The sequence below is a fragment of the Mastomys coucha genome, unplaced genomic scaffold (genome assembly GCF_008632895.1).
Source record: "Mastomys coucha isolate ucsf_1 unplaced genomic scaffold, UCSF_Mcou_1 pScaffold5, whole genome shotgun sequence".
Taxonomy (NCBI): Eukaryota; Metazoa; Chordata; class Mammalia; order Rodentia; family Muridae; genus Mastomys; species Mastomys coucha.
The window spans coordinates 64554523-64578087 of record NW_022196911.1 but is presented as its reverse complement, the minus strand read 5'-3'; the positions used below and the strand labels follow the sequence as shown (position 1 = coordinate 64578087).

Below are 23565 nucleotides of genomic sequence, written 5' to 3'. Positions count from 1 at the left end.
CGTAATTCGGTTGGAGGCGGGATTGCAGGCGGTGGGCGGGAGGCTGCCAACGGTTTTGAGAGCTAGTATCGCGCAAGAAAGGGGTGGCCTTTGGTCTTTCTCTGTGGAGGTTATGAGGTTTGGGGGACAGTCCTCCTCATCTTGGCAAACCAGGGCCGACATGCTCAGAGTAGTCGGAACCAGATAGTTACGGTAGAGAATCCCAGGCGGCTGGTTGCCCGGTGTTTGTGTGTGTGTGTGTGTGTGTGTGCGCGCGCGCGCGCACGCCCCTTTTATTGAGATTTCTTAGGGTGGGATAGGGAGGGATTCTACGGACCTCTGCTGTGGCTTTCTTATCAGGAAGGATTAGAGGGGAAATCCAAGGAAGTCGACTCTGGGTGGGACATGTGAAGTAGGGACGGAAAGGGGTTATGGCATTGAAGTCTTTTGCCTCTTCAGTAAAACCAATTGTCAGACGTTAGACCAGCTTTGGTTTGAGGTCTGTTTCAGTTTGCACATTTTGAGTGTGAAAAACAAAACAAAACAAAAAAAGGTAACCATGGTGCCGAAACTGATTTGCAATTTTCAGGACTCTTGTTAGGAAGAAGGAACTGCAGCGGTTCAGTGGCTCTGCATGTAGGTCTTCTGTCCATTCCCTTGGCTTTCTGCCTTGCACATTCGCTTTTCGCCGTTCCCAGGAGTTGGGAAAAAGAATGTATTTGCCCTCTCCATGGTCTCTGGAGTCAGGGGACACTCCTCTAACCAGAAAGCCCTGATACCTTCCTTTGTTGAGGACCCAAAGTGTCTTCCCTTCCAAATCTTCCTTCGTGGTGAACTTATCCACAAGTTTGGACCCTCTCAAAACTGAGCCAGGAGTTCCCAGTTTCCCGCTGAGTCCAGTTGATTCTTCACTGCACATGGCTACAGCAGCCCCCAGCCCCAGTTCTCCTTTCCGACCAGCGGACCTCCTGAGCGAGTCATCAGAGCCTCCTGGGTTGAACCAGGTGTCCTCGGAGGTGACCTCCCAGCTGTATACTTCTTTGCATCTCAGCCGGCAAGCGGAGGCCACTGCCCGGGCCCAGATGTATTTAGCTTCCACCTCCTCACCTCCTAACGAGGGCTTAGACAGCTTGGCTCAAGAACTGAGTCGCAGCTTGTCAGTTGGATTGGAAAACAACTTGAAGAAAAAGGTGAGAGAGGTGGGTCTTGGAGATCTCTCGGGTATTAGAAAGTATTAGGCTCTTGGGCTTTCAGGTTAGCTTTGCTGTGGCTTGAGTTATTATATTTAAATAACCTCCTCTAAGTACATAGGTTTTTCATGCTTGCTTCTCACAAAAGATGTTTTTGAGGGAATGGCATGAACCTATAATTTGGGAAGTTAGGATAGTTTCTGGAGTTTTGCTTTGTTTTTGCATGTTTTTGTTTGGACTTGCCACCGTGGAGTTGCCACCATAGAGTAGCGTTGTAGCGTGGTGTCCTAGAGGTGGGAATCAGGTTTCTTGGATCCAAGTGAGAACTGGAGACTTAAGGACAGCTGCAACACATGTAAAGGCCTGTCCACTCCAAATTCTTGTGATTGTGTGGTTCAGGCTGTGGCATAAGAGGCATTAAACGTGCACGTGCAGGGAAGGTAGCTGTACGGATGGAGGAGATGCCTGGTATGCCCTGCAAGGTCTTCCAGAGTGTGCAATCCGGTAGGCACAGCTGCACCAGGCTTCAGACAGGACAACTGCTCCTCAGTTGATAGCAGTCCCCCTCCAGCCTTGGTTTATTGGTTTTTTTGTTTTTGTTTTTTGTTTGTTTGCTTTTGAGACAGGGTTTCTCTGTATATCCCTGGCTGCCCTGGAACTCACTCTGTAGACCAGGCTGGCCTCAAACTCAGAAATCTGCCTGCCTCTGTCTCCCAAGTGCCCCAGCACTTGGGACTAAAGTCGTGCACCAGCCTTGTTTTAAAGTGCTTCATTCACTGACTCCCCTCCTGGCCTCTGTAAACATTTGGGGTTTGTGTTCAAGGTTAAGACCCTCCTCCTGGGTTTGAGTGCCTTTCTCAGTTTTCTAATGCCCATTTGAAAGTTCTACCCTGGCAGTGCGTAGAATGTTAATTATACAAGGTTAAAATGTCACTTCTGTGGGATTTCTTTTTTCTCCTCCCTAGGATGGGTCTAAGCACATCTTTGAGATGGAACGTGTTCGGAGTCAGCTCCAGACCATGCTCCATACCTCACGTGAGTCAGCCTGGTAGAGCTCTAGAGGAGAGCTAAGGTGTAGGGGCAGGAGACAGTAAGCAGGAGCTCTAAGAAGAGAGGAGAAGAAACGTCCATTCTCTGGGAAAAGGTTTGGGGAGTGGAGAACTGGAAGGGCCTCTTCTTCTTCTTTTTTTTTTAAATGGCTGCTGTCCTTTGGGGGTCTCTTGGGCTACAAGCAGGGGATCCTCTCATTCCAGGAACTGGTTCAGAGAGGCGGGAAGAAGACTCCTTTGACAGTGACAGCACGGCTACCTTGCTCAAGTGAGTGTTCCTGGCATTCTGGCGGTGGCCCACTTGCTTTCCTTCCACTCTCTACTTCCCGGCAGGCACTTCTTGTGTACTTTCTAGGGCTTTCAGCTTTCCTTCTTTCTCTCTTCCTTCTGGAACCTGGGCAGTAGCTGTCTAGTGGTTGGCCTTATCCTCAGCCCATGTTCTAGAAGAAAAAGCTTGTATCTTGTGTTAGTAGGCCTCATTGTAGGGGTGATTGGAGGAAGGGACCTCAGAGGTCCTCTGTCCTGCTGGTGGCTCTCCGTTTTGGTTCTCTGATATATAAAATACCACAGTAGAATCAGAGGGCCTCAAGGTCTTCCCAAGTCTTGACATTCTCTATCTGGCTTGCTCAGCACCCAGCCTCTGCAAGACCAAGACCTGTCTCCATCCAGCTCAGCCCAGGCACTGGAAGACTTGTTTCCCCACTATACCAGCCTTCAGCCAGGGCTCCCCACCAACCCCCCAGATCTTCAGGGGCTGAGGGATGCACTGGACTCCGAGCTTACGCGCAGGAAGGTGAGAAGCAAAGGGTTTCTTCAGAGAGTGGCAAGGTTAGAAATGAGGGGTCTTGGGTGGAGAGGCAAGTCTGACTGATAAGCCTGAAGACTGGGAGCGGGAGGGACTGTGCTCTAGGTGTCTTCAGAGAGCCCTCAGGGACTGTCCTGTATAATGTGTGCCCCACACACTCCTGCTTAGAGTTGTCAGATCCCTGACTCCCTTCATACGGCTTGTCACTGATAGCGTCTTGTTTGTTCTCCTCTCTAAAATCTAAGCTCCTCCAAGGTCACTGCTATGTTCTTTTCTTTCTTTCTTTCTTTCTTTTTTTTTTTGAGAGACAGTGCCAAAGTCACACAGCTGATCTCTCTCTCTCTTTTTAAAGGATTTATTTATTTATTTTATGCATATATATGAGTACACCGTAACTGTACAGATGGTTGTGAGCCTTCATGTGGTTGTTGGGAATTGAATTTTATGACCTCTGCTCACTCCAGTCAACCCCACTCTGGCCCAAAGATCTCTTTATTATCATAAGGAAGGATGCTGTATCTGACTTCAGATGCACCAGAAGGGGGCGTCAGAACTCATTACAGGCGGCTGTGAGTCACCATGTGGTTGCTGGGATTTGAACTCAGGACCTTTGGAAGAGCAGTCAGTGCTCTTACCCACTGAGCCATCTTGCCAGCCCCTGCTATGTTCTTTTCAATACTGGCTCTCACCTAACACAGCAAAACCCTTCCATAGTGTTTCTTGAATGGATGAGAACTTTGTTGGCTTGCATGGAGCTTTAGAGCTATTGGTGACATGATGATTTTTTTTCCTTCATAAGACCCTGACGTCTTAACGTCTGAGGGGACAGAGAGATGAACAAGAATAAAGAAAAGGCAGAATCACTGGTTCTCAACTTGAGAACTTTCCCCATTATTTTAAACTGCTGGGCCATGAATGAAAGGCTTTCCACTTTGTGTTCAGTGAGCTCCTTAGAGCAGGAGTAACTTCCCACACTTTACAGTGTGGGCTGCCGCTACACCTCTGCCAAACAGTTGATGGGAAATCCAGGAGAGAGGAAAACTTGGAAGTTAACAACCAACCACCTCCTAAGCTAGTAGAAGAAAGGGTTTGGAGATCTCGGGTCTCAAGGCTCCTGCTCCAGAATTCTTGATTCTTTTCAAGCCAGTTCTGTTTTGGGGACCTAAGCTTTCTGTCTCCAGCCCGTTTCTCCCTAAGGATGCTGAAATGTCGGTGCTGTGGTCAGACTAAGAATGAGCAGCACCCACCGGCCTCATGTTTCTTTCCAGCATTGCGAGCGGCACATTCAGAGCCTACAGGCTCGAGTGCTTGAGTTGCAACAGCAGCTAGCTGTGGCTGTGGCTGCTGACCACAAGAAAGACCTCATGATTGAACAACTAGACAAGGTGATGGTAGCAATCATCGGTGGACGGGTCTGTCTGTGAGGGCACTGTTGCAGTGTCATCTGGAGGGGTGGGGGCTTGGGAGTGGTGGGGGGCAGGGCCTCATATCATCTCCCTTTGAGCTATTCATGGCCATCCTGCCTCAGCCTCCAGAGCTGGGATCACAGGAATGAACCATCACACCCTGTGAACCAGTGTGTGTGCATGCTAACAGCAGGGCAAGATGTTAGGTGTTCTGACTTGGGAGAGGAGAGGTGGCTCATGACTTGTAGAAAAGAGGGCAAAACCATTGATTTTGAAATTTCATTTTATTTGCTTTCCTTGAGACTCTGGCTCGAGTGGTGGAGGGCTGGAATCGCCATGAGGCTGAGCGGACAGAGGTACTGCGGGGACTTCAAGAGGAGCGCCAGGCAGCAGAACTCACCAGAAGCAAGCAGCAGGAGGTGGGTGACCTGGATCAGGTGGCATTCGAGTCTAGATAGGAAGAAGTAGCTTTGGTATTAGGGTTCCCGAAAGCCTGGCTGTGGATTGTGATTGCTGTCCTTGTACCCTTTCCTCTACCATTGCTACGTCTTCTGTCCGATTTATATTCTTGGTGGCTTCCCAGTCCCCTTCCCCACAGTCTTGTCTTTGATGCCCTCAGTTATTTAGTAAACACTGGTTTCAAGTGTACATTGCTAATTATTTCTGAAGAAGAGGTGTTTTTTCCTCATTCTCACTGTTGTGTGTTTTTCTCTTCTGAAAGACAGTGACCCGCCTGGAACAAAGCCTTTCTGAGGCTATGGAAGCCCTGAGTCGTGAGCAGGAGGGAACCAGACTACAGCAGAGGGAAAGAGAGGCACTGGTGAGAAAGCAGGTTGGGGGAGGTAGTCAGTCTCTGCCGGAGACCATGGGCTGTGATGGCCTAGGTGAGTTTATACTTTGAGGGCACTAGGACCCTACTGCTCGGGTGCACCCTCAGAACATTATTAGTTCTGCTAATCTCTGAAAACAGCCCTGCTGCCAGGCAAATTGGGGAGACTGCAAATTATATTTTTTTTAAAACATTAAACCTGGCTGGAGAGGTGGCTCAGTGGTTAAGAGTACTGACTACTCTTCTAGAGGTCCTGAGTTCAGTTCCCTAGCAGCCTCATGGTGGCTCACAACCATCTGTAGTGGGATCCCCTGCCCTCTTCTGGGATTGTCTGAAGACAGCTACAGTGTACTCACATGTATAAAATAAATAAATAAACCTTAAAAAAAGATTAAACCCATCTGAGGTGCTAGGTGTGGTGTCTCAGGCCTTTAATCTCAGTACTTTTGAGGTCAGCAGAGGCAGGAGGATCTCTGTGAGTCGGAGGCCAGCCTGCACTATATAGTGAGACCTTATATCCAAAGGTGCGTGTGCGCATGCACACAGACACACAGGAGTCCTGTTACTGAACTTCACCTCAGTCTCTCACTCCCAGAGATGTTGTGTCAATAGATATATAATGTGTTTCAGAAATTTCCTACGTGACCTTGTTGAGTCTCGAGTGGGAGCTCTGGTCTAGGTTATACAGCCTAAAGCACTACTGGATGAAACTTACCTGGGATTCTTAGAGCTGAAGTAGGCATGCTAGCACCTATGAAGTTAGCCAGGCTTGGAGCTTACTGCTTTCATGGCACATGCTTGCTATGTGCAGACTGATGGTTGTGGTCTTCACAAGTACATCTGACAGTGCTGATGCTGGTTTTTGTATTTTAATGATGATGGTGATAGCTGTTGCGTGTTAAGTACTTGCTAGGTGCCAGGCACTGCTGAATGATTCATATACACGTTTTACATTAATCCTCACCAAGCGATCAGTATACTGTCTTCTTTTTATACACAATGATGTATGCCTAAGAACACATGGTACTCTAGGCATGGTGGCATACACCTAGAATCACGACGTTTGGGAGGTTAAGGCCAGAGGACCAAGTTTAAGCTCAGCCTGGGCTACATACCCAGACTGACTGAAAAACAGAGCACATGAGAACAGATGTGAGGCCCCCATTTAGTTATTTGCAATACTGTCACCCAGTTCTGAGTTTGCAAATTAGCTGTTGCGCACAGCAGAATGAACCTTCTATTGCCAAGGTTGAGGACAGCACAAATCTGTGTTTAAATGTGAATTTTAAAAAAATTTACTTTTACTTTATGTGTATGTTTGTCTTGCCTGCACATATCTCTGCGTACCATGTGCATATCTGGTACAGAGGCCAGGAGAGGACTTCAGATCCCCTGGAATTGGAGTTAAAGACAAGTGTGAGCCACCATGTGGGTCGTGGTGATTGAACTTGGATATTTTGGAAAAGCAGCTGACCCTCCTAATCACTAACCCATCTCTGCAGCCCTTAAACATGAATATTTAGGGAGCATTTTGATATCATGTCCATTTAGCAAGACAAGAGTAATAGGTTCCCTGGAACTATGGCCTTCAAGCCTTGGGTTTCTGCTAGGCTCACTGCAGCAGGTGTGCATTCCCTCCTGTGGAGCAGCAGGATGGAGCTCTTACCTACTGTATTACAACCCAGTGATTTAGTGATCATAATTCTCAGCACTACATTGTATGGGGGTGGTCTGCCAGATCACTGGTTTCTTGAGTGCATACTAAAAGTTGACTTTCTCCTGGGGCTTTAGGAAGAAGAAAGGCAAGCCCTGACTCTGAGGTTGGAGGTGGAGCAGCAGCAGTGCCAGACCCTCCGGGAGGAGAGGGATGAGGCTAGGGCTGAGCAGCTCAGTGAGCACCGGAAGCTGGAGGCCCTTCAGGTGGTTCTACAAGAGGAAAGGCAGGCTTGGATCAAGCAGGAGCACCAGCTCAAGGAACGCCTTCAGGCACTGCAGGAGGAAGGCCGGGCTCAGCTGGAAAGAGAGAAGGTAGAAGAGGCAAAGGGAAGAGTTGGGGATGGAAACATGTTGGGAAAAGTGACAGAATAAGGTGAGATGCCAGAATATGGAGGTTAATAGGGAACAAGGCTGGAGAGTAAAGAGTTACACATGGAAGGCAAGATTGGGGTTAAGGGCCAGTGTGAAGGTCTGGGGCAACAGATACATGAAAGGCCAAAGGTGACGTTAAACAGAGATGGAAAAACAGGATGAATGGGAGGAGGGAAGATGGAGCGTGACTTGGAATCAGGAATTCGGAGATGAGGCATGTATTAATGCTGGATTTTCCTTTGTAGGGGAACAGCCAGAGGGAGGCCCAGGCAGCCTGGGAGACCCAGCAGCAGTTTGCACTGCTGCAGTCTGAGGTGCGGCAGCTGGAAGGAGATCTGGACACAGTCCGGAGGGAGAGAGACTCGCTACAGCTGGAGATGAGCTTGGTCCAGGTGAGCCCCGAGGTTCTTAGGGACGCTCTGTAATTGAGAAAGCAGGTTTGAGTACATGCAGAGACTTGGAAAGCTTGGAAGACTTGCCCCTCTCAGGCATCTGAGACTTAGTCTTGGTTAATTTGGTAAGATTCTGTCCTGAGCTCCCCTTCCCTCCCTGAAGACAGACTACACAGTGTGGGCTGACTCTGTTACATTTAGACTATGCCAGTTCAAATCTGAGATGCCGTATACTGTTCTTAAAGAGACAGTGCTGCACTGACTGAGAAGTTGAAAGTTTTTGCCACACCTGACTCTAATTGGTAGTGTTCTGCTTTGTATTTGTTATTATTTTATCTCTTAGACATTTTATTTCGCATTGTATATATGGTATGATTGTATGTGTGTGGTTGAATTGTACCATGACACATGTGTAGAGGTCAGAGAACAACTCTTTTCTTCCACATGAGGAATTGAACTCAGTTCTTAGGGTTATATGCTAAACATTTTTATCTGCTAAGCCATCTGACCAGCCCAATTATTATTACTTTCGTAACTTCTGCTAATACCTCTAAGTTGGGGACCCAGGAGGACAATGTTTATTTTATTTACTTGGAAAATTCCTGTAATAGCTCATAACCTGGCTCAAAATAGTACCAAAATTGTCAAGTTGAAACACTTGTTTCAACCAGGCCTGGTAGCACAAATTTATAATTCCAACTACTTGGAAGGCTGAGGCAGGAGGATCTCAAGTTATAGCCCAGTCTAAGTTTCAGTGTAAATGTGAAGTCAAGGATAGCCTAGATAATTTAGTGACAGCCTGTGACCAAAAGTAAAATATAGACAAGGCTACGGCTCAGTGGTAGAGGACACACTCAGCATGTGTGAGCCCCTGGGTTCAGTCAACAACAACAACAACAACACCTTCTCTAGGGCTGGAGAGATGGCTTGGTAGTTAAGAGCACTGGCTGCTTTTCCAAGGGACTCAGGTTCAGTTTCCAGCATCCACATGGCAGCTGACAGCCATCTGCAATTCCAGTTCTAGGGGATCTGACACCCTTTTTTGGTCTCTGCATGGACCAGGCACCAGCATGGTCATTTAATTCTACTTCTTAATTTGCTCTCAGAAACTCATCTATTGGCCCTTAGTAAACATTTTACATAGAAGACAGAGGCCCACAGGGGTCAGAACTGAACTAATTGTCAGAACTAAATTCACATTTTACTTGCAGGCAAAATCTATATACATTAAAAACCAACGGTTTCAGTGTAACTAGTATATTGAGTCTTAAACTTAGATTAGTTAGCTTCTGATCATCTACTAGAGAGGGGGTTAGCAAACGTTCTGCACAGAACGGAGAGTAAATGTTTTTGACTGTGTGGATGGTGTATTCTCAGTTGTAACTACTGTCCTGTTACAACACAGAAGCAGCTATGGAGTGTGTAAGTAAGTAGGTGTGGCTATGTCCTGCCAGACATCATAACAAAAAGCAGGCATTGAGGGAAGCAGAAATGGAGTTGTAGTTTGCTGTTTGCTTGGAGAGAACCGTGTTTCAGTCCTGGGGGAAACACGACATTGAATCCTTACTCAGGAGGACTTAGTTCTGACCATTGTGGGCCTCTGTTTTTATGTATGAAGTGTTTGCTAAGGGCCAATGCATGAGTTACTAAGAGCAATCCTAAGATGGAGAATTAAATAACCAGTCAGAAGGGAGTAAGCAAGTAGGACGAGCCAAGAATGATGTCTCTGTGTTTCTCACAGCTCAGATGTTTCAACAGGGAAAGGCACCACTGAGGCAGGGATCATAGAGGGTGTGCCTCTGCCCTGGGTCAATACAAAAAACAGCTATGAAGTTTTGGGATATATGGGGTTTTTGTTTTGTTCTATTATTTGTTTATTTATTTTTAAGTAATTATTTTTATTTTAAATGCATTGGTGTTTTACCTGCACGTGTATTGGTGTGAAAATGTTAGATCCCCTGGAACTGGAGTTGCAAACAGTTGTGAGCTGCCAAGTGGGTACTGGAAATTAAACTCAGGTCCTCCTGAAGAGCAGCCGGTGGTCTAAACTGCTGAGCCCTTCTCCGGCTCCTATTTATGTTTTAGACAAGGTCTTGGTATGTGGAAGTTGACTGGTCTTATCCTACTGCCTCTGACGACCAAGTGCTGGGATTCAGGCATGAGCCACTGTACCTAAAGCTGGAAAAAAAGATCAGAATAAAATGAAAGAATTGGGAATTAAGAAATCTAGTAAAAACCTTGCCTAGAGACAAAAGCTTATTATATACACTTTAGAATATAATAATTTATAATAATATATAATATATAATATTTGCTGGCCCAAATGTCAGCAGATAGCAGAAAAAGAGGGAAGGGTGGGGCTGAAGAGCAGTTGCAGACAGAGCAGTCAGCCAGGACTCAGAATGAGAATAGAGAGAGGTCCTGCAGAGGAGAAATCACCTAGACGAGAGGTGTGGCCTGGGGGTCAGACAGAGATGGAGAAACAGCCACTGTAGGGTTAGAACTGAGCTCTTGGCACACAAAGTAGCAATCAGGTTCTGGAGAGCTGGAGAGGGAACACAAGGGGAGAGAAGGGAGATGGACGGACGGACACTCGAGTGCCTCCTGGTCTCAATAGAGGTAATGAGCTATCACCTCAGACGCACTGCGGAGTGCTCTGACACATCCCTGGGCTAATACATCTATTTCTTTTGTCCAAAGCCATTTTCACTTGTTTGTGCTTGTATGATCTGTCTCATGGTTTAATAAAGAGAGGAAATCTGAGTCACTGTCCAAGGCAAGTTCCCTGTTGTTGGTCCTTAAGGCAGATGAGGGGCTGTTGGTACTGATCTTGTTTACGTTTCCCATACTTAGAAGACTAATCTCAGACATAATTGAGCTGACAGTCACTCCACCTTCCTTTACTCCAGGCCAGATATGAGAGCCAGCGGATCCAGATGGAGTCAGAGCTGGCTGTACAGCTGGAGCAGCGGGTGACTGAGCGACTGGCAGAGGCTCAAGAGAACAGCCTGCGGCAGGCCGCCTCCCTCAGGGACCATCACAGGTACTTGGGACTTACTGGATAGTGTTTCTCTGGCAGCAGCAAGTGTTATTAGCTTCCTGCCCATGTGCTCAGAGCCTCTTAGCCTCTCCCAGCCTGCCTCCCAGCGTACTTCCAGTCCCATCTGTTAAGGTCTTAGGACCTCTCGGGAGGGTTGCCATGAAGTGCTTATGGACAGGCACACAGCTTAGAGATTTCCCTCCCCTGGGCATAACTGCCCTGGGGGCGGGGGAGCGATGAATGGTGTACCTGCTCCTTTTGGAACAGTGCTGAGTGTGTTATTCACAGCTGCTCCAGGGGTGGTTATCCTTTCTACTCCAGCTCTCTCTCACCCTCCTTTACTGTGCTTTCTGGAAGTGCTTCAGTTTTGTTAGTTTGGGGGGCTTGGGGAGGTTTGCTGTTCTTTTTAAAGACAAGGCCCCACTATGTAGGCCAGATTGGCCTTGAATTCACAGAAATCTGTCTTGTCTCTGCCTCCTGAGTGCTGGGACTAAAGGCATGTGACACCATGCCTGGCAGGAATGCTTTATATTATATATTTTCAAGTGGGAATGGACTATAGTCCTATAACTGCAGCTTGGGTGGCTGAGACAGGAGGATTGCAAGTTTGAGATAAGCCCGGGCTATGTAGTGAGAGTCTGCTTCAACCAAAACAAAACTAACTGATAAGCTAGTCTGTTGCTTTCCCATAATCCCTTATATCAGTCTTTGCTTCTGGGGAGCCCATCCCGTGGGCTCAGCTTTGTTCTTACTGTCGATGTGTTGTGGTTGGGCCGGGGATTGCAGCCGGCTGTCTTCCTGACCGGAACCCACAGGAATGAAGGTCCCTAATGGTGAGGTGCTGAGTGGGAGGACTAGGGATGAGCAATGAGACCAGCAGGTCTTGTATAAGCTGATGACTTATGCCAAGCAAGTTTATCCACTAGTGTAGCATCATATACAGTATTTGCAGGGAGCAGGAGGGCTCAACAGCCAAGGTCAGCTGAGAGCTAAGTCAGACAATGTTGACAAAAAGAACACAGAATACCCTCACCGCAGCTGCTAACCATAGCACAGGGGAAGAGTGGGGTCCCCAGAAACTGCAACTTGACTCCCTTAGGAGACATTTGCTCCTTCCCTAGACCAGCCTTGTCAAACTCACTCCTGGACAAGGACACAGAACTGATGGTCCCTTTGTCCTTTTATTAGGCCTCTGAAAAAGTCTTGGGTTGGGCTGGCTTTCCACATCTCCCCTTACCTACACACATTCTGTCTTTTTCTCATTGATTCTGTCTTTTTCTCATTGATAACGTCTTTTGGTTTAAAAATGGCTTTGTTTGTAATTACATGTATGTATTACATATCTGTGTTTAGATATGTGTGTACAGTTGCCTGTGGGGGCCAGAAAGGAGCTGGGCTCCTGGAGCTGCCACTCAGTGCAGGTGCTGGGACCCCAACTTAGGTCCTCTGCCCCTTAACCCCTGAGCTACCTCCCCTGCCCCTTGATAGTAGCACTGGTCTACTCTAAATCTCTTTCTCACCTGGGCTTCTAGGAAGCAGCTACAGGAACTGAGTGGACAGCACCAACAGGAACTGGCCGCCCAGCTGGCTCAGTTCAAGGTAGAAATGGCTGAACGAGAGGAGCGTCAGCAGCAGGTGTCTCAGGACTATGAGCTCAGGTACCGGCCTTGGAGTTCTTCCCATGGGTAAAGCCCAGACTGGGGATGGCAGAGAGAAGCCTTTCAGAAGATCCAGCCTCCTCTAATGTATCCAAATCCTTAATTGTTTCAGGTCTGATGCTGCACCTGGCCTCTTGTCCTAAGCCTCTGTTTTCTTAAAATCGCCAAGTCACCTCTTTAATGAGTGTGAATTGGGGGACTATGTATGCGTTCCTGTGGGTGAAATGTAGACCAGAACCAGAGGGCCATGTCATATGTCTCTTCCACCTTATTTTTTTGAGACACTGAGCTTAGAGCTCACCAGTTTGGCTGGACTGGCTAATCATGGTGCTCTGGGGATCCCTAGGGTTTGCTCAGCGCTGGGCTTCCATCACACACTGTGCTCTGTCACATACTGCCCTTGCTCCGTCACACACTGCCCTTATGGGGGATCCTAGCTCAGGCCCCCAGGCTTTTTTTTTAAAAAAGATTTATTTATTATTATAAATGAGTACACAGAAGAGGGTATCAGATTTCATTATGGGTGGTTGTGAGCCACCATGTGGTTCCTGGGATTTGAACTCACAACCTTCAGAAGAACAGTCAGTGCTCTTACCCTCTGAGCCATCTCACCAGCCCCCTGCCCCCAGGCTTTTGTAGCAGACAGTTTACCAGCTGAGCCACATCCCCACTCCTCTCTTCTTTTCCTCAGACTGGCAAGGGAGCAAGCTCGAGTGCGTGACCTGAAGAGTAGCAACCAGCAGCTGGAGGAGCAGCGGGTGGAGCTGGTAGAGCGGCTCCAAGCCATGCTGCAGGCCCATTGGGAGGAGGCCACCCAGCTGCTCAGTACCACGCTTCTGCCTCCCAACCCTCAGGTAGCCATTGCCCCAGAGAACAGCTGTCCTACCCTTTTCCAAGGCCAGAGCTCTCCAAATGTATCTATCCTGTTCCACGGGGCAGTTCTGTGGTTGCAGTACATGCAAATGAATATGTGGTACCAGTGTGGTGGGATAATGGCTAACTCAGTTAGGACAGGAAGTCGTCGTTGAGGCCAGGGAGATGAATGTCGGTGAAGCAACTCTTTACAAGCACGAAGACCTGACTGCGTTTCCTAAGCCCAGAAAAAATATAGCTGGGTACGGCTGCTTGTGGAGAGGGAGGCCAAAGGTCAAAGGCTCAAACTAATCCTCAGCTTTATAGTGAGCTGAGGATTAGCCTGGGCTACATGGGGTCCCTTCTCAAAGGAAAGCAAAGAGAAACAAACAGTATCTTTAAGAAGAAGAACATCGGCCAGGCAGTGGTGGCACACGCCTTCAATCCCAGCGCTTGGGAGGTAGAGGCAGGTGGATTTCTGAGTTCAAGGTCAGCCTGGTCTACAGAGCGAGTACCAGGACAGCCAGGGCTACACGGAGGAACCCTGTCTCAAAAAAACAAAAAAAACTCAAAAAAAAACATCAGCAACAACAAAAAGCAGGTGTGTGTGTGTGTGTGTGTGTGTGTGTGTGTCTGTGTGCGCGCGTGCGCACACTTGAGCGCATGCGCCACTCGTGTACACACACACACACACACACACACACACACACACACACACACAAGCAAAATTAAGTTAATCCTGCCCTAGACTAAAATAGGGCTCTTACTTCTAGTCTTTCTTATGTTGGTGTCTCTTATTTTTAATTAATGATAATAATTATTGGCTAAAATGCTTTAGAATTAGTTATGTGCATGTGGCACAAACATCTAAACTGCTAAAATTTAAAAACTTTACAGTAAAAAGTAGCTTCTGCTCTACCCCAGGCCCAGGCTACTCTCTAGGTCCTTCCCCAGAGCTAGTCAGGGCTGCTGGCCTGGGCTCTCTCCTCCCTGAGCTCCTCACACCAGCTGCCATGCTCTGCCCACTGCTTATAACTTTGAATGTGACCAAGTACATAGTCCTTGATACAGAAACAGTTTTCTGTATTTTGTATCTAGAGTATTACAATAAATATTAAAATACATGTTATTATATAAGCTATCTATAAAATTTGTGGAAATGGAATTGTAATATGAAAAATAATCAGTTTAAAATGTGATGGAAATTAAGTGCCACCCATTTCCCTTTGCAGGGAGTTCAGGCAGTTTATAGCCATATTCAAGTATCTGTACTAAAACTTGTCTCTCTCTCTCTCTCTCTCTCTCTCTCTTTTTTTTTTACTAGACAGGGTTTCTCTGTGTAGCCCTGCTGTCCTGACTCTGTAGACCAGGCTGGCCTCGAACTCAGAAATCCGTCTGCCTCTGCCTCTGCCTCCCAAGTGCTGGGATTAAAGGGGTGCGCCACCACTGCCTGGCAAGACTTGTCTCTTCGAACCCACAAGGCAATGGGCTTTCTTTTTCTCTCTCTCCTGGCCAGGTTCCTCTTGCTGAGCCCTCCAGCCCTGGGCCTCTGGAGCCAGGGAAGGGGGAGAGGAGGACCTGGGCCATGCCTCCTGTGGCTGTGGCCCTGAAACCTGTGTTGCAGCAAAGCCGAGAAGTGAGGGGTGATCTGCCTGGAACTCAGTCTGTTCTCTGTAGCACCTCCCCAGATCTGAGCCTCCTGCTAGGACCCCCTTTCCAGAACCAGAACTCCTTTCAGCCGTTGGAACCCAAGCCTGATGTGGCTCCACCCACAGGTGACTAAGGGCAGAGGTCACTGGCATTCATTCTCCTTATGCATGAATGGCTTCCTTACCAAGTTCTCTCTGATAGGAATGTGGGCGTTTGGTTTCTAGATGTCTTACCAATCATGAGTTGCAAGGGACAGAAACTCGATGAGTAAAGGGAATGTACATGGGAGTACCTGGATATGCTGGGAGCTGAAGGAAGGGGTGCTGTCAGCACTGTGGTGGCACTCCTCTCTGGGCAGAAGTGCTCCTCACCCTCCACCCCTGCTTCTTTCTGCACAAGTCTACCATTCTCTCACTCTCCACACTGGCTCTCACTCCTTATGTATGGCCTTGAGTCTAGCCCAGGCTCTTCAGTGGTGCATATCCCTGGATGGGCTGACTCGAATCGAATGATGGCCACCCTTGGTAAGTGAGCTGTGACTTGGGATGAATAGAGTTTTTTTGTAGTTCAAACACGTTGATGCAGCATGATTTAAGAATAAAGAGAATGTTGAGGTTTGTAGCTTAGTTCTAAATACAATGCTTGCCTAGGATGTATGAACCCCAGCATTGCAGAAATGACCTGGGTGGGACACCACTCAGCGAGTGGAAACAAGTCAGAAGTTAAAGGCCATCCTCAGCTACATAGTGAGGCGGTTTTTAAATTATTTTTATGATTTTATATGTATGTTTTGTCTGCATGTAGATATGTGCCCCTCTCTAGTACCTACATAGTGAGTTTGAGGCCAGTCTGAGATGGATATATGAACCCCTATGAAAAAGAAAAAGAATAGAACTGGGGGTAGTGCTCATGCTTGTGATCCCAGCACTTGGAAGGTGGAGGCAGGAGGATAAAGAGTTCAAGGTCGTGGCTGGAGCTGTATCAGTGACAGAATGTTTGCCTCTCCATGTGAGGTGCTGGGCACAGTCCCTAGCACACCAAAGGAGTGACGTGCTGGCCTGGCTGGAGAGCAGGCTCAGGGAGTCAGAGCACTGGCTGCATAAGCAGTGGGGCTGAGCTCAGACCTTAGCGCCCATGTAAAAGCCAGTGTGTGACCCTTACTGATAACCTCGGCCTTGTGGGGCCTGTAAGAGCTGTTCTTGGTTATCAGCCTGACTAATCTGGAATGAACTGTAATCCAGAAATGGAGAGCATACTTGTGAGAGATTTTCTACTTGGTTGAAGTACATGAGTCCACTTCTAGTCCTGACCTTTGAGGTATGAAGAGAGTGAGACACTGGGTCTGGCTTGAGTATCTGAGATCTCAAAACCAACCCCTAGTGACACACTTCCTCCAACAAAGCCAGACTAATCCAACATGGCCACACCTTCTAATAGTGCCACTCCTTATGGACCTTGGGGGACATTTTCATTCAAACCACCACAGCGTTGGAGAGACCAGGATCACTGGGACATGGAGGCCTAGCCCCAGGTTCAATGAAAGATTCTGCCCCAAAGGAGTACAGCAGACCAGCATCCTTCTCTGGCCACTTTGTGCACTTGCACACATAAGTGCTAATTTTATTTTTATATTATTTACTTTGTATTTGTGTATGTATAAGCACATGCATACCATAATATTTATGTGGAGCTATGGGAGTTGATTTACTCTTTATATAAATGTGGGTCCTAGGAGTCAAACTCAAGTCATCAGGCTTGTCAGCCAACTGCCCTTATTGGCTAAGCCATCTTACAGGCCCACCAAAGAAAGGAGGCGGGGTTTGCCTCAGATTCACTATGATCGCCAAGCTTGATCTTGAACTCTGATTTTCAAGCTTGATGCTGAGATTACAAGAGTACACTCCCACACCTAGTGTTCTGTGGTGCTGGGACCAACCCTAGTGCTTACAGTTTGCTAGGTAAGCATGCTAGGGTGAGCTGCATCCCAGTCCCTAGAAGGTACCTCTATCCTCCCCTCCAGTACTTTTCAACTCTGGTACCATCTTTCCTGGGTATGCTGATGGGTCCTGTTACATTTATTTATTTATTTTAAAGGTTTGCATTTTAAAATTTATGTGTATAGGTGTTTTGACTACATGAATGTTTATGGACCAAATGTATGGCTGTGGAGGTCAGAAGAGGGCATTGAGTCCCCTGGTACTGGAATTCTAGACAGTTTGAGCCACCATGTGGGTGCTAGGAATTGAACTTAGGTCCTCTGGAAGAGCAGCCAGTGCTTTTAACCACTGAGCCATTTCTCCAGACCCCACTCTTCTATTCAGTGCTACCTTTTCTTTGGGAGCATTTGGTAGGTCATTTATTGAAAAACTTCTTCCATGTACAACACACATGCATGCCAAGGCACCTGTCTCATTTTACAGCTGGACCCTTTTCTGCATTGGAGGCTTTCACTGCTGATCATAGGGCAGAACGCCCATTTCCTGAGGAAGACCCTGGATCTGACGGTGATGGGCCCCTAAAAGCAAGGCTGCCACCTGCTTCTCAGCTTGAAGGCCTCAAGAATTTTTTGCAGCAGGTACTATGACTGAGTGACTTCCTTCCCTCTGTGTGTGTGGGTGTGTGTGTGTGTATGTGTGTGCTCATGAAGTATGTGAGCCAGAAGCCAGTGTCAGCCATTTTCTTCTATAGCTAAATTGTTTCTTCAATTTTAATGGGAATTAAAATTCCCATTTTTAAATTTTTTATTGGTTATTTTATTTATTTACATTTCAAATGTTATCCCCCTTCCCAGTTAACCCCCCTATCCCCTTCCTCATCCCTTCTGCTTCTATGAGAGTGCTCACCCACCCACCCAGCCCCTCCCGCCTCAGCATGCTAGCATTCCTCTAAAGGGGACCTCCATAGGATCAAGGGGCTCCCCTCCCATTGATGCCAGATAAGGTAATCCTCTGCTACATACATGTGCAGCTGGAGCCATGGGTCCCTCCATGTGTAGTCTTTGGTTGGTGGTTTATTCCCAAATATGTAGCCCAGGCTGGCCTCCTTCAGCGAATCCTGCTGACATGCGCCACCACAACCAGAAGCCTTTTTTTTTCTTTTTCTTTTCTTTACTTTTTTTTTTTAATAAGATCGTGTCTCTGACTGAACCTAGAGTTTATTAATTGGCTGGAGTAGCTGATCAACAAGCACACAGGACTATCCTGTCTCTCTCTTTCTTCCCTCCAAAGTGCTGAGGGTAGAAATGGCTGCTCCACCCTCCACCATGCCTGGCCTTTTTTTTTTCTTAAAGAGGAGGCCTCACTTTGTAACCCTGGCTGGCCTGTGACTCACTATGTAAATTAGGCTGGCCTCCAACTCACAGGGATCTGCCATCCTCCCCAGTGCTGGGGCTAAAGGCTGCACCAGCATTCACAGCTATGCCTAACTTTTATGTAGATGTTGGGGATTGAACTCAGATCCCCATGTTTGCTCAGTATCACTGAGCCATCTCCCCAGCCCCTTCCTTGCCTTTTTAGGTCCAGATATTTGTCTTAGCAATTACTCGCTCTCATTCTTAGTCCATAATTCTTCTCTGGAACTTAGGTCGCTGACTCTAGCGTCAGACATCTGTGTTCCCCTCAGAGCCTAGGTTTCTTTGTACCAGTTTTCTAGAGGAGCATCCTGTCTTTTCCCAGCTGCTGGAGACAGTACCTCAGAGCAATGGAAACCCCACTGTTGACCTGTTGCCCCCTAAGACTGGTGAGTCCCAACTCTGGTTTTTTGTTTGTTTGTTTGTTTGTTTTTGTTTGAGACAGGGTTTCTCTGTGTAGTCCTGGCTGTCCTGGAACTCACTTTGTGGACCAGGCTGGCCTCAAACTGAGAAATCTGCCTGTTTCTGCCCCAAATGCTGGGATTAAAGGCGTGCACCACCACTGCCCAGCTTGAGTCCCAACTCTCAAGAAGGTCAGGACAGCCTAGGAGAGGTGGGGATTGGTGATTTAGGGTGGAGTAGGATCTGGATGTAGGACTTGGCTCTGTTCCATTACCTATGAAGGGCTTTGCCTGTCAGCGTATAAAACAAACCTGAATTAGAAACAAGGTCACAGTAGTTTTCTGTAGAGAGATTATACATATTTATTTGAATTTGGATTTCATTTCTTCTGTTGTTTTCTGTATGTCTTCTGTGACAGGATCTCATTCTGTAGTCTAAACTGGCCTCAAACTTGCTAAGTAAATTGGGTTGATCTTGAACTCAGAGCAACTAGCCTGCCCTAGTCCCACAAATACTGGGTTTATAGGAGTGACTCATAGTACCTGGCTTGAATTTGGATTCCATTTCTAAATTAATTTATTGTTAAAACTGGTAGTGTCAGCCAGGCAGTTGTGGTGCACGCCTTTAATCCCAGCACTTGGGAGGCAGAGGCAGACGGATCTCTGAGTTCGAGGCCAGCCTGGTCTACAGAGGGAGTTCTAGGACAGCCAGGGCTATACAGAGAAACCCTGTCTTGAAAAACAAAACCAAAAACAAAACAAAACAAAACAAAAACTGGTACTGTCAGAAGCAATTACTTCTGGTACTTTTCAGTGTATCATTAACACCTAAAATAACTAAATTTAAAGGTTCTCATTTAAATGACCAGTCAGTTTTGCTGAAGTACATTGTGATCATTGAAATATCACACTATTCTTTACTACTCTTTTACTACATAGTACATAGAGAAATGTTATTGGGTAGAGGATTGTCCTCTTTGCTGCTGAGACATGATCTCACATAGTCAAAGGTGACCTTGGACTCTCATCACCCTGCCTTTGTTCCCCAAGAACTGCGTGTACAGGCGTGTGTCCTGATGCCCAGTTTTATTTGTGCTAGGGATCAAACCCAGGGCTTCTGAGCAGAGCCTGTGTAACCTGTTTGGGTTTTTGCTTACCCTGTGTTCATTGTTGCACCTTTCTCCTAATGCCAGGCTCTCGGGCTGTCTCGTCCTGGGAGGAGGCCCCTCATGTGCCCCGACTTCCACCTCCTGTCCACAAAACCAAAGTTCCCTTAGCCATGGCGTCGAGTCTCTTCAGGGTCCATGGGCTTCCCTCAGCCAATTTGCAAGGCAGTGGTCTCAGCACTGGCTCCCCAGAGAAAGGTAAGGAGCCGGGGTGGGCCGGGGAGGAAAGGAAACGCTTGAGGCTGTCCTAGGTTCCTAGGGACATGAAGGCTGGGAGAGGAGGCCTCGTTAATGGTGCCATCTTATCACTCAGGTGCAGATGGGCTCAACCTGACAGAAGTGTCTGAGTTGTTACGCCTGTACCAGGCTCGGGGTTGGGGCGCTCTGCCAGCTGAGGACCTGCTACTGTACCTGAAGAGACTGGAACATGGCGGGTATGAGCCTGGGAGAGAAGAGGAAGGGCTCCAAGCGTAGAATTTGGATTCGGAGTTGATCAGGCCCAGTATATTCACTGAGTGCAGCCTTTTGTCCTTTTCAGGGGGCCAGGGTGGGGCGAGGGATGAAATGTAGAATCACAATGTCCCCATCTCTTTGCTTCCGTTTCTACTAATTTTTCTTAAGTTAGTAGAACCCATGTGCCTATACTTCAGTTTTCTTTCCTTTCTACCTAGAAGCTCAAAACTCAGCATTCCAGAGTTATTTACCTGAAAACTTTTTTTAACAGATCAAACATTTATTCATAGTAAATCATAAAGAAATTTGTTTGTTTATTTGTTTATGGCTTTTTTTAAAGATTTATTTATTATTATACATAAGTACACTGTAGCTGTCTTCAGATGAACCAGAAGAGGGTGTCAGATCTCATTATGGATGGTTGTGAGCTACCACATGGTTGCTGGGATTTGAACTCAGGACCTTCAGAAAAGCAGTCAGTGCTCTTAACCGCTGAGCCATCTCTCCAGCTGTTATATGTTTTTGAGACAAGGTTTCACCATTCAGCCCTGGCTAGCCTGAGCTCACTGAGTCTGAGGCACCACGCAGCCCTGGCTAGCCTGTGCTCACCATGAGGCTGAGGTACTATGCAGCCCTGGCTATCCTGAGCTCACTGAGGCTGAGGCACCATGCAGCCCTGGCTAGCCTGAGCTCACTGAGGCTGAGGTCGCTCTCAGTCTCCTGCCTTCTAAGCTCAGGATTAAGGTGATTATTCTGTTTTTGTTTTTGTTTTTTCATTTCTTAATGAAATGAAATCAGCAGCTCACCAACTTTTCAGTGCTGAGGAATGATGGGCTTGGAGAAACAACTCATCTGGGAAAGTGCTTGCGATACAAGCATGAGGAGCTGAGTTTGATCCCAGAGCTCATATTGAAAAGCCAGGCATAGTAGCATACTCTTGTACTCCCCTGGGGCTCATGGGCCTGGAGCTAGCTTGGCCATATTGCCGAATCCCCGGGCCAATAAAAGACCCTGGTTTACGAACTAAAAGAACTAGATATGATAGGATATGCCTTTAATCCCAGCACTTGCGAGGCAGACACTCATGAATTTCTATGAGTCTGAAGCAAGCCCGGTCTGCACAGTGGGACCCTATCTCAAAAAGTCAGAAAAGCTTACTGTGGATATGTCTGTCCTCCGGCCTCCACATGCATGTGCACCTGGATACACAGCACAGAGGCACAGTCTTTGTTTTCTATAATTAAACTGTGGTTTGTATGAGAGCAGAAACCTTGGTGTGAACAGTAAGAACGTGGCGATGACTCACAGTGTGCAGTAGTCCCTAGGGCCGACCGAGTGTTGCAGGCAGTGTTCCCTGTGTGGTGATGGTGGGCACAGTGTAAAACGTGTGCTGTGTGTTCAGAACCAGGGCTGCAGTGAAGTCTCAGAGCAACACCATCTAGAACTGCACTCATTTGGGTTTAATTTTCAATTAATTTTTGATTGTACCATATTCAGAAACCTTTTCTGTGTTTTTTTTTTTTTAAATCTCTATTTGTGGTGCCACAGCACAGGTTAAGAAGCTTGGATCCCATCCAGAGTAACTCAATGGGCTCCAACTCCTCCAGAACCTACCAGTTCTCTTTCTCTTTTGTTTTTGTGGTACTAGAAAGGCTGTCCTGTCTGAGCATCTCCCCAGACTCACCCTGTCTTCCTTCCTTCTTTCCTTCCTCCTTCCTTCCTTCCTTCCCTCTTCCTTCTTTCCTTTCCTTCCTTCCTTTCGGTTTTTGTTTTTTCGAGACACAATTTCTCTGTGAAGCCTTGGCTGTCCTAGAGCTTGCTGTGTAGACCAGGCTGGGATTAAAGGCATCTCACTTTCCTAAGAGAGGAAACTGGGGAACTGGGAAATTACTCCTTTCCCCCACCTTGTCCTCATTCATACTCTTGATTTGTGTGGCAGGACTGATGGCCAAGGGGAGCTTGTCCCCAGAAGAAACATGGACTCCCGTTTGGGTGAGATCACCCGGAAAGAGGTGAGGGGAGCAAGGGGGAAGCAGGGCCCCCCACACGCCCTGGCAAGCCTGCCACTCAGGGTCTGCACTTGCCCTGGCTAGCCTGCCACTCAGGGTCTGCGCTTGCCCTGGCTAGCCTGCCACTCAGGGTCTGCACTTGCCCTGGCTAGCCTGCCACTCAGGGTCTGCGCTTGCTAGCACTTATACTCTACCCTCACCCCCACATCCCACCCACCACCCCCACTGCTTGCTCACTGGTTGGGGCCTCTCTGTGGGGTGGGGAAAGTGAGGGGATATGATGATGGCTTCTGCTTCTTCCCTCTTCACCCTCAGATGCCTGCCCAGGCTGTCCCTCGACGGCTTGCTTCAGCCCCTAAGACTGAGAAGCCTGCCCGGAAGAAAAGTGGGCATCCTGGCCCTAGCATGAGGAGTCGGGGAGGCATCTGGAGATGAGGCCCACCCTTCTCCCCTTCCACCGTCCATTTTAATTAATGTCCTGGAGTCTGTTCGTGTCAGAGGAATCTGGAAAATGGAGATTTTGTAGGAAGCTTCTTTGTGAAGAAACCTTCAAAAATACTGTTTGAGTATTTTAGAATATATTTGTTTTCTATGAGAAACAAATGGCGTCTCTGAGGCTGTGTGTGACTAGATGTCTGTGTGGCCTAAGGCTTGGTGGGTGCTTGCAATGCTTAGCTGCTCCACAGGAGAATTATGAGAGACTCTTTTCTTTTCTCCTTTTTGTATAATTTGTATTTTGTATATTTTCTGAAATAAGTATGTACTACTTTAGTGATAAACTCGCAGACTTTTAATAAAAGTAAATTATTGTATAAAATGTTTAAGAAAAGCTCTTTATGCTGGGAAAAAGTTTTGTCTTTTTAAACATTTTAGATTATTTTTACATGATTCCCCCCCCCCCCTTTTTGAGACCAGGCCCCTCTCTGTGTATCCCAGGCTACCTCCGTACAGCCTTCCTGCTGCATATGTTTGTGCCAACATGCCTGGCATTTCTGCTTTCTAAGAGCAGATGACTTTTGGGTGGCACTGGGGATTCAGGTTGGTATTTTCTGTCCAGCCAATAGGTGTGTTTGAGCTATAAACTTTACAGCTTTAAAATAAGTAAATAAGCCCGGCATAGTGGCACACATCTTTAGTCCCAGCACAAGGGAGGCAGAGGCAGGTGGATCTCTGAGGAGGCGAGCCTGGTCTACGAAGCAAGTTCTAGGATAGCCGGGGCTACACAGTAAAACCCTGTGTTAAAGAAAAG

At 47.3% G+C, this 23565-nt stretch overlaps 1 protein-coding gene across 4 annotated transcripts; it reads left to right on the top strand.

Annotated features, from left to right (window-relative positions):
* The first annotated feature begins 21 nt into the window (after positions 1-21).
* Positions 22-23133, top strand: Cntrob (centrobin, centriole duplication and spindle assembly protein). 4 transcript variants are annotated; one of them, XM_031351649.1, is made up of 20 exons: positions 22-192; positions 569-1178; positions 2135-2204; positions 2423-2486; positions 2849-3011; positions 4292-4408; positions 4732-4848; positions 5151-5249; positions 7050-7286; positions 7592-7738; positions 10648-10781; positions 12311-12436; positions 13128-13290; positions 14805-15063; positions 17359-17513; positions 18613-18676; positions 19882-20052; positions 20168-20288; positions 22247-22319; positions 22632-23133. In XM_031351649.1, exons 2-20 carry the CDS (start codon positions 897-899, stop codon positions 22749-22751), a joined length of 2682 nt encoding a protein of 893 aa, XP_031207509.1. In that variant the 5' UTR covers positions 22-192; positions 569-896; the 3' UTR covers positions 22752-23133. The 4 variants fall into 4 exon arrangements, with proteins under 4 accessions (XP_031207509.1, XP_031207510.1, XP_031207511.1 ...); XM_031351650.1 differs by having other exon boundaries at positions 22-1169; XM_031351653.1 differs by lacking the exons at positions 22-192; positions 569-1178 and having other exon boundaries at positions 2136-2217; positions 2402-2486.
* The last annotated feature ends 432 nt before the right edge of the window (positions 23134-23565 follow it).